At 48.3% G+C, this 10,755-nt stretch overlaps 1 protein-coding gene across 1 annotated transcript; it reads right to left on the reverse strand.

The window, feature by feature from the left end:
• Positions 1-686: 686 nt before the first annotated feature.
• Positions 687-1,052, reverse strand: LOC143611280 (uncharacterized). Its single transcript, XM_077085520.1, has one exon. The coding sequence runs from the start codon at positions 1,050-1,052 to the stop codon at positions 687-689; it is 366 nt and encodes a 121-aa protein (XP_076941635.1).
• Between the last annotated feature and the right edge of the window lie 9,703 nt (positions 1,053-10,755).

The following is a 10,755-nucleotide window of genomic DNA, read 5'->3' on the forward strand; positions in this document are numbered from 1 at the left end:
GTTTAGTATTGACGGCAAATCGTTTTTATATATTTAATTTGGGTTAAAAATACGTTAAACGGGGACTGGGCAACCTCCGGCGCCGATTCCGGTGGCCGGAGGTGTGGCCGGAAAAGCGGGCAGGGGGGGTAGGGTTTTGATAATATAATAATATAATTTAAATAGAATGTTACAGATTAACCCCTGGAGTTTCAAGAACATTTTAAATGGAAATTGATTCTTTTAAAGTTAAATTAGTTTTCGATGTTTACACTTTTGGTTTTAAACTTTACAACCGAATTATATATAACATTTGGTTTTGGATTGTTTACGCGTTTAACCCTCACAACTCGATTAATGTTTATGACTCGGAATTAAATAATAACAATATCGAATATGGAACTTTTAAGTGTCGGAAATGCTTTATTAATGATAAATAATAATGACACGATATCCAAACGACCCAACGGGTCGGCTTTACAAATACAAATACTAATAGAAAATTGATGAATGTCACAGGTCGGGGCATCTTGAGACAAAGTGTCCATATTTATCGCACCTGTAACATTTAAAATGTGATAAATCTCGTTCTGTACCTTTTCCTTTCTTATCATCACGCTTCTTGTTATCATCTCGGCCTGGTCCCTATCCTCTTGAAGCATAGGATCCTCGACAACCCCTGCTAAATGGTTGAGAATTAGTGAACGCTAACTGACTTTGACTGTCCTCAGTTTGAAAATTGTCTTTCTTATCCTCTCTTCATAAGCTTTTAAGCGACCCACCACATCATCGAACTCAACCGTCTTTAAATCTAAAATTTGCTCGAGTGATGCCACGATATGAATAAAATGTCTCGAAAAACTCGTAAGAAACTTTTTTACCATCTTTTCTTCCAAAAATATATCTCCGAGTGTGGCGGCTTTTGATGAGTAGATCAATAACGTGGATGCATGCTCATCAATCGCCCCTGTTTCTTTCTTCTTCAACCCGTCGAACTCTGAGGTTAGGGTTTGGAGCTTCGCCTCCTTCACCCGTTCAGCACCTAGATGTCGGGTCTTTAACGCTTCCCACATCTCTTTCGCCCTGCGTATATTACCAACTTGTAAAATCTATGCTTCGATGATCGATTGAAAAATCAAGGCGATTGCAATATTGTTTCGCTTTGCATCGCCATTACCCAGATCGATCGTGTACCACACGCCATGCACATTCATCCGCATGCGCATGTGCATAGCCCATACCATGTAATTCGTTGTTGTTAGTTTCAGACATTGAAATGAGCACGGTTTCGTGTTCGTTTCTGTCATCGGTTGATCGCTCATTGCTAACCTATGTCTGGTTTGTTTATAGGTTACCGGTGATGTACCACTTTGATCCAGCCCAGTAATCGTGGCTGATAAAGATGTCAATGGTTAATCACAACAATATCTTATCGCGTTCTTGATGCTCCTAACGCACAAACACTTTTTTTAATAAAAGAATTGAAAGAATTCTTTAATACCAATTATGAAGAAACACTAATGGACCCCGGGCAGATTATGGATAATCTGGGGGTTAAATAGATGTTTCCCACGAGGGGTTAGATCCGGCGAAGATGGTTCTTCTGATAACCTGCAAAACAGACACCGTGAGCTCGTCACTAAGAAGGGGGGGGGGGGGTACCTCCTTGTGACCACCCTCCGGCGTGAGAATCAGACTAGATTGCTCTTGAATATAAGTGTATATTAAGAGAATGACTAGAGCAGATATCAGGTAATATATCAAGATATGAGATATGAGATAAGATAATGTAATGTGTCCATACCATTCCAAGGTGTTGGAGTATTTATAGCCGAAGGTAGGTTTCCAAGCAGGTACAGCCGGCTGAATAGTGTTCCTGTTCTGCCAACTGTGGGCTACGCACATGCCATGCTGGTGGTTGGTGGATAGGCAGCGGCTGATAGTGACCAGGCCGGCTGTGTACTATTCCTGTTCCACCAACTGCAGGCCATGCACGTCCTCCGACAGGTTGGTGAGTAGGCAGCGGCTAATAGTGACATACAGTACAAGAGCGTGCTGCTCGTCATACTGTTGTCAGTGAGCTGTCGTATCCTTGGTCAGATCTTTTGTCCATACCTCGTCAGGTACAGTACAAAAGATCCTCCAGTATCGTACGGACTGGCTCATTTGGGCGGGAGTTCTCCCGGCTTTGTGCGGGAGTGTTCCCGGCTTGCTCACTCCTTCTTCAGGTGACATTACTGAATTATTTAAGAGTTAAGTGCCTTGTGCGTGTAGCTTTGTTGCGCAGGTAGCCTTCCTTGATGGCTTGTATCCGCAGCTGCGGGAACAGGCGGAGTACTTCACCATTGGGAGGCTTTTCCTGCGGGAACAGCTTGCGTACTGCGCGTAAGAACGTCACGTCTCTGAGCATGGTGGGTCCTGCGGGCCCAGTTGGTTTCTACGTAGACGTCCCTCTTCAAGGGGTTGCGAGTTTAGCTTTAGCACAGACGTCCCTGTTGAAGGTGAGTCTTGCGGGTTCAACTGCGCAGACATCCCTCTTTGAGGTGAGTCTTGCGGGTCCAACTGGGCTCTGCTGGGACCTACCTCTTCAAGTCCCCCCAGTCCAATGTTCTTCTCATGAATTGTTAATAAGTGAGGTGAACTTTTGGACTTAAGCAAAGGGTTTCGAAAAGGGTTTAGTTTTAAGGTTTTCCATGGGGATTCTTCCCGCGGAAGTCCTAATGTCACGTGCAGAAATTCCCGACTTTCCTGCTTGATCTTTGGGAATGATGCGGGTAGGTCTGTAACCTCCTCGCAAGTCAGGAGCGTTGAGTCCCACTTGTGTAGATTCTCCATGAGGTTTTGGTAGTTTTGAACATAGTGATCAATTATGTTTAAACAACCAATTCCATCTTGGAGCTTCAAATAATCTAGTTCTCGACGTTCCCGCTATACGGGGATGTTATTCCCGTTTCCGCAAGCATGGCCCAGAAGATCCTTCTTGGTTTCAATTCCCTGCGGAGTGCTAGGTATGTGAAGGGTTTCGCCTTGACACTGTACCCGCACTCGTCTTATAGTTACTTTACTTCCAAGGTATTCCTGGCTTCAATTCCCTGCTGGTGCTTAGTATGTGAAGGGTTTTGCCTTGACACTGTACTCGCACCCGTCTTATGGTTACTTGGTTGCCGAGGTATTCTTGGCTTCAATTCCCTGCAGGTGCTAAGTATGTGAAGGGTTTTGCCTTAACACTGTACTCGCACCTGTCTTATAGTTACTTGGTTGCCAAGGTAAGGGGTATATTCCCGCTTACTTTTGAATCTTTTTGAAATTCGAAGAGTTGGTGAAAGGATAAGAACAGTCCAAACTGTTGAAACGTCGTCCGACGGTTTCTTCTGACAGTGCCAGGACGTGCAGGAAGTTATGGCGACGTGACAGTACATGGTCATTCCAGACGCTTTTTCAGGCGCGTGGGCGCGAGTTTTCGGGCGCGTGGCCGCGAAATTTATGGCATGCGTCCTTTCGACAGCTGTTGCCAGCTTGGTCTTTGCCACGGGTCATAGTTTCATTGCACCTGTGATTTCTCTCTCTTCCGCATTAAATTCATCGCATTTATTGCGATGAGTATATAAAGGGGGAGAGGGTCCTTTGTAATCCACACTTTCACTTCTATCTTCTCCTTCTAAGCAATTTCCGGCGAATATTCTTTCTGAAATCGTTGCCTTTCATCCTTCCAGAATGTCTTCTTCCCATGATGTTGAGGCTACTGCCGTGGAGTCTGATGTGTTCGTCGAGAATCCGTCGTCCACTTCCGATAAGGATGACAAGAGTACTGCTGGCGAGTGCCAGTGTGCTCTTCCGGCCGACCTCTATCAGTATGTCGTCCGGAAGTTCATGCTCGAGCCGTTCGAGCCTGAGTTTCCGGAGCCACACCAGACGGTGTAAGATGCCCCCAAGGGCAAGATAGGGGTGTACGCTGCATTCTTCGTCTATGGGAATCTCAGGTTCCCATTGACGAAGTTTGTATACCGTGTCTTGGAGAGGCACGGTGTGCATCTGACGGAGATACACCCGATGGAGATCGCCAAGATCCGCCACTTTGAGTGGGTGTGCCTCATTCTGGGCGTGGAGCCCCACGTTGATCGGTTGATGACCTTCTACTCCTGGAGGTGCATCCAGGGGTGGTACACCTTGGTCAATCGGATCAAGGGTTTGAAGATCTGCGCTACCGAGCGCAGTCTTCGGTCGTGGAAGCGGAGTTTTTCTATATCTCCGCTCGCGTCGTCCCCCTTGCGATGACGTTTAAGAATGGGAGAGCATTCCCCGCCCTTCACGCCCTCAACTACCAGGAGGTGGAATGGTTCGCCAAGATCTCCCGGATCCAGACTCCGGTGTACCGCTTTGCGGAGTCCGGGATGGTGATGCTCGGGATGAGCCGGGTGTGGAAGGAGGCGTCACAGATTCCCATCGTCCTTGAATACGGTTTGAACTCTGTCCCTTACGGTATGCTTCAAATTATCCGTTAATTTAGGGTTTTTGTTCTAACCGTTTTTTTCTTTGTTTACAGAGGGAAACGACTTGCAATCGCTTCTGCAGCCGCGGGAGAGTGATGGTCCCGCTCGGATGGGTACTCGTGCTCTAGATGAGCACGAGTTGCCCATCCTTGAGCAAACGGCGGATCGGTTCGTGGAGGTCTACCCGCCAGGCCACGAGATCCTAAGCGCCAGGCGGCCAGGTAAAGAACTTTTTGACCCTCGCCCTCTCAATGCTCAAACCTCTGCGGGAATTCCTCTAATTTTGTCATCTTCTGATGAGAAATCCGCAGATGGTCCTTTCTTGGCGAGGAAGAAGAAGGCTGCCGGCGGGAAGGGGAAGGCGAAGGTTGCCTCCACTGCCGATCCGGTGAATCGGTCTGACTCAGAGACCGAAAGCGAGGAGGTGGCGGGGAACCCTGGTGGTGATGAGACCATTGCTCCGGAGGTTGAGACGGCTGTCACCTCCGGGCAGACCAGTACAGCGACGGTGACCGGCGTAAAGAGGCCGGTTCCATCGGGTTCGTCCCCGCCTGTTCGTACCTTCAAGCTCAAGAGGACTCGTAAGTACAAACTTCATTTACTTTTAACTTTATATCTTTCCGCCATTATACTAATATATCGTCTTCGTGCAGGCGTGGATGCTACCGCATTCCAGGGTGGAGCGGGGAGGAGCACCTCCGGACCCATGACGGTAGGTTTGGTCAACCTACCTGAGGCGATGACCCAGGCGACTGCGCCTGCTTCAGTTGTTGGTTCAGTTGCTCACACCGGTTGAGCCAACTGTTCCAACTGTGACGACGTCCCCGCCGGCTGTCAGTGCCATATTCACTGATTCATTCACTGAGCCGGCGGTGAGTGTTTCTGTGGATTCTTCCACAGCCGTGGCCGCGGTTGTGAGTTCACCTCCGCTGGTTTCTACCGCGGCGGCCTCCGCTATGCCTCCTCCGGCGCCGGCGACTACGGCCGGTCCTTCAGGTATGTCCGGGGTTGGGGCGTCAAGCCAATCTCTGCCTCCTTCCCATCTGCCTGACCTCTTGGATGGGTATCCGTTAGGTTCGGGTGATGGGTTTGGCGGCTGCAGGCCTGTCGTCGACCCTACAGGTGCGTAGGGTTATTTTGGCCTTTATTTTATATATATATATATTTTTATCATCTTTTCCTAACTGCTTTTTGCTTTTGCAGTGTCGGATTCCAATGAAGTGTATGTTCCACGATGGAACATCCGCCGAGGAACAACCCTTCGGACGCCTGTAGAATGCGTCGAATGGGCGCGCCACGCCGCCCCCGCTGGTGCGCTGGGGGAAGCCATGTCCAGCTACCAGGAGGGTAGGCTGTCGAATGAACTGCGGATTCTCCTTGCCCGGATGCAGCCGCGCGTCGAGTTACTTTGTCGTGAAAACGACAAGTTAAAGACGGCGCGTAGCCTGGAAGTGGCTCAGGCGCGGGCCATCCGGGAGGAGAACAAGAGGCTTGCCGCAGTGGCTGCGGAAAAGGAGAAGGCCTTCCAGGCCCTTGAAGTTGAAGTTCAGGCCCGTCTCGAGGCCCGTTCCAAGGCTGCCCAAGCTATTAACGAACAGCTTCGGCTGGCTAAGGAAACTGCACGGAACGCAACTGAGATGGCCACCAAGGCTTAAGCTGTTGCTGAGCCTCTACGCATTGAGAATGAGGAGCTTAAAGCCAAGCTAGAGAGGCTCCAGCAGGCTCATGATGCCTTGGCTATGGAAGACGCCAAGAAGCTCCAAGAGATCTTGGACCAGAGGGGCGTGATTGACCACACTGAGCGGAAGCTAAAGGGCGTTGAAGAGGCTGCTGCTAAGGAAGTGTTGCTCGCCAACCTTAACAAAAGTGAAGCCGAACGCGCCCGTAACCAAGCTCAAGCTGCCCTCCAGGAGGCTCTGGTTGCCAAGGAATGGCTTCTTCGAGAAGCGTTGTCTCAGGTATGCGTAATTTCATAATATCTTTACGCTTTTCTTTGTACATAGAAAAGGTTTTGATACTTGTATTTTTTCTTGTAGGTTGTGCATCGAGTCTTCACGGACACATCATACGACGATGCCATGAGCGCAGCCCTCAACGCTTCTCATGAGGATGGGGAAAAGGCCGGCTTCCTGCTTGGTCTAGGGTTCGTTGAGAAGGGCATCCCGCCTTCCAACTTCCCTTTATATGATGTGGATACTGAAGCTGTATATGACCAAGCAGTGAACCAGTATGCCGCCTTCCCACATCCGGTGGTGGAGAAGGTGAACGAAGTTGCTGCTGCTGATGATGGGCTAACCATTCTTAAGACCTTCCTTGAACCGCCACAGCCAAATGATGGTGCGGGTACAAGTGGGTTTGGAGGGAGTGGTCCTGAAGCTTGAACCTTTAGATCCCTTCCCACTGTTAGGATAGGTTTACATTGTAGAGATTTATATTCTTGTAGGCGGGTAGATACCCGGCCATTCTTGTAATACTTGAATTATTATGGAATATAAATCTTTGTGCGGGTAGGACCGCTACTCTTGCTTTATAAACGTTGTACGACTTGCTCATGCATATAGTTTAATTTGGCACTTGTTTTGCCGCATAAACAATTTATGATTCGCTTGTGCATACTGTAGTTTAACTTTAGCAACTTCTTTACTTTGAATAAGTTAACCTATCCACGTGGCAGATAATAGGTTAAAGTTTTGCTTCCTCTTTCGTGATTGTGTGGGTAAGACCGTCACTTGCACTTAGTAGGATGGCTAAACTTTACCTATATCTGACCTGCGTGGAGGTTTTCCTCATTTTTTCCTTGAAGATATTTTCTAAGTGTTCTGAATAAGTTAACAGTTCGACGCGCGGTTGTCGATAGGTTAAAGTTCAGTTTCCTCTATCATGATTGTGCGGGTAAAACTGTCACTTGCATTTAGTAGGATGACCAAACTTTACCTATGGCTGACCTGCGTGAAGGTTTTCCTCATCTTTTCGTTAGAAATTTTCTAAGTGTTTAGAATAAGTTAACCGTTCGACGCGCGGTTGTCAATAGGTTAGTTCGGTTTCCTCTATCATGATTTGTGCGGTTAGGACCGACACTTTAACTTTACCTATAACTGACCTGCGTGAAGGTTTTCCGTTTACTGTGTTTACGCGGGTTTTGCCGCCTTCCACACGCAACGACTTACTTCCCCACTTATGTATGCGGTGAAGACCGGCATATCAGTGTAGAAAGTTCATAAGTATAAATGTAAGACCATCAGCGTCAATGTGATAAGGAGAATCATTTCCATTAGAAGTGGCTCTGGGCCTTTTCTTTTACAAGTTTGGAATTGATCTACATGCAGACTGTGTAATTGAGCTCCCTTCCATATTCTTGGGAGTGTCATCGAGCCTTTCGAGCCGATATGCACTTGGTTCGGAATCTCGTTGTTTACGCAGTATGTAGTCTCCGACATTGAAGCTGCAGTTTTATTCGTGTTTTACCCAACTGGGGTTCTACACGCATTAGCCTGCTCAGCGTTCATTACGCCACGAAGTGCGTGAGCGTCCCATCTCTGACAAATGCTTCGACGATGTCCTTCAAGTCTGTGCATTCTTCAGTGTTGTGGCCTTTTGTCCTGTGAAAGTCACAGTATTTGCTCCGATCAGCATTGTGACGATGTCGGATTATTGGAGCCTTTGGCCATGGGAGCTTCTCAGTGGCGAATATCTCGGTAACGCTTTTGGTGAGTGGCGTCCATCTGGAGTTCTGGTTCGACTGCACGTTATCCCTTCCGCCTAACCGATGTTGCAAGCCGGATGAGGTGTCAAAGTTTACCCTTGACTGCCAAATGCCTAGCTTCCGCTTTTTGTTTAGTCGGGCGGTAAGGACGTTGTCTTCTCTTGTTTTCTGGGTGTAGAGGTTTGTGCTCTGGGGGAGATCTCTACCCAGTTGCTTCTCCGTTTCCGCAAAGCGTTTAGCTGCTGTCATGATGGCATCCCATGTGGACGGCATGCCATCTTTACCCGTTAAGGTGCGGATGAGCTCTGGGTCTTTCGCGCCCTGGATGAAAGCAGCGCGAACAAGATCTTCGCTAATAGTGCCCAGACTTAGCTTCTTTGAATTGAAGCGCGTAATGAAGTCTAGTAAAGACTCATCTTCCTCTCGGATGCAGTTGAGGATTGTCCATTGCTCTTCAGTAAACTTTCTTTGTTGGCTGAAGTGTTGGCTGAACTTCTGCTGGAAGTCTGCCCAATCGTATATGTGGTGGACCGGTAGACGATCGAACCACGCTCTAGCTGCCCCCAACAAGCGTCATTTGGAACATGTAACACCACGTAGGTTCCGTCCAACTACTGACGGTTGCCCCCGCTATGAATCTGTTCAAATGATCGTCTGGATCAGATATACCATCGTAAGTGCCGATGTTGGACATCTGTTTGGCACTTTTCGGGGCGATTGCTTCCGCAATGTCCCTTGCAAATTTGGACGTTCCCGCATTTGCAGCAGTTGGTCTAAATGTTTTGGAGAAGTCACGTGGGTTTCCACCCGCGTTTTTTGGTTTGAAGGTTTCTCCAAAATGCCTTCTCGGTTGGGAGTCCGTTTCCTTACGCTTCCCTTTCGCCCTATGACAAGGGTTTGCGTCACTATCGGATTCCTCCGAATCATCGTCCAAGTACTCTCCGAATTCATCAGCCTGTTGGAGTGAACGTAAGCGTTCATCCAACTCAGCTTGGAATTCTTTTTGACGTGCTTCCGCCCACGCTTTAACTTCATCGAGTGTTTGGCGGGGGAGCCTCGTCCATTGTCTCTCTAACTGGGTATCGGTGAATCCCAGTGAAAGATTATTTACTGCACTTGCCCCAGCTCAGGTAACTAGGGTAGTGTTCGTAAATTTTACTGCACTTGCCCCGGTTTGGGTAACCGGGGTAGTGTTCGTAAAAACTGTGTAGTCGCCGGTATTCCCCCCAGTAGCTGGGGTTGTGGTTACCGGGGTTTCTTGGTCACTTGTTGGTTTTGGGACCGGAGTAACTTTAACCATCTTTCCAGAAGTTTTGAGAACTGAAAAAGACTTAAGTTCTAGCTTTTATGCACGGATGGCGCCAATGAAGAAACACTAATGGACCCCGGGCAGATTACGGATAATCTGGGGGTTAAATAGATGTTTCCCACGAGGGGTTAGATCCGGCGAAGATGGTTATTCTGATAACTTGCAAAACAGACACCGTGAGCTCGTCACTGAGAAGGGGGGGGGTACCTCCTTGTGACCACCCTCCGGCGTGAGAATCAGACTAGATTGCTCTTGAATATAAGTGTATATTAAGAGAATGACTAGAGCAGATATCATGAAATATATCAAGATATGAGATATGAGATAAGATAATGTAATGTGTCCATACCATTTTAAGGTGTTGGAGTATTTATAACCGAAGGTAGGTTTCCAAGCAGGTACAGCCGGCTGAATAGTGTTCCTGTTCTGCCAACTGTGGGCTACGCACATGCCATGCTGGTGGTTGGTGGATAGGCAGCGGCTGATAGTGACCAGGCCGGCTGTGTACTATTCTTGTTCCACCAACTGCAGGCCATGCACGTCTTCTGACAGGTTGGTGAGTAGGCAGCGGCTAATAGTGACATACAGTACAAGAGCGTGCTGCTCGTCATACTGTTGTCAGTGAGCTGTCGTATCCTTGGTCAGATCTTTTGTCCATACCTCGTCAGGTATAGTACAAAAGATCCTCCAGTATCGTACGGACTGGCTCATTTGGGCGGGAGTTCTCCCGACTTTGTGCGGGAGTGTTCCCGGCTTGCTCACTCCTTCTTCAGGTGACATTACTGAATTATTTAAGAGTTAAGTGCCTTGTGCGTGTAGCTTTGCTGCGCAGGTAGCCTTCCCTGATGGCTTGTATCCGCAGCTGCGGGAACAGGCGGAGTACTTCACCATCGGGAGGCTTTTCCTGTGGGAACAGCTTGCGTACTGCGCGTAAGGACGTCACGTCTCTGAGCATGGTGGGTCCTGCGGGCCCAGTTGGTTTCTACGCAGACGTCCCTCTTCAAGGGGTTGCGAGTTTAGCTTTAGCGCAGACGTCCCTGTTGAAGGTGAGTCTTGCGGGTTCAACTGCGCAGACATCCCTCTTTGAGGTGAGTCTTGCGGGTCCAACTGGGCTCTGCTGGGACCTACCTCTTCAAGAACTCAATTGTAGTCAAATCCTTATCTTCATGGTTTGGAAAACCCCCCCCCCTATTGATATTAATTCAAGATTATTATTCAAGATAAATATGCAATCAGCGGCTCCGATGTTGTCCGATCACCATTTTAAATCCGTT

This window comes from Bidens hawaiensis, unplaced genomic scaffold (assembly GCF_021521415.1).
Source record: "Bidens hawaiensis isolate Kalapana, Puna unplaced genomic scaffold, B.hawaiensis_p1.1 tig00030473_1, whole genome shotgun sequence".
Taxonomy (NCBI): domain Eukaryota; kingdom Viridiplantae; phylum Streptophyta; class Magnoliopsida; order Asterales; family Asteraceae; genus Bidens; species Bidens hawaiensis.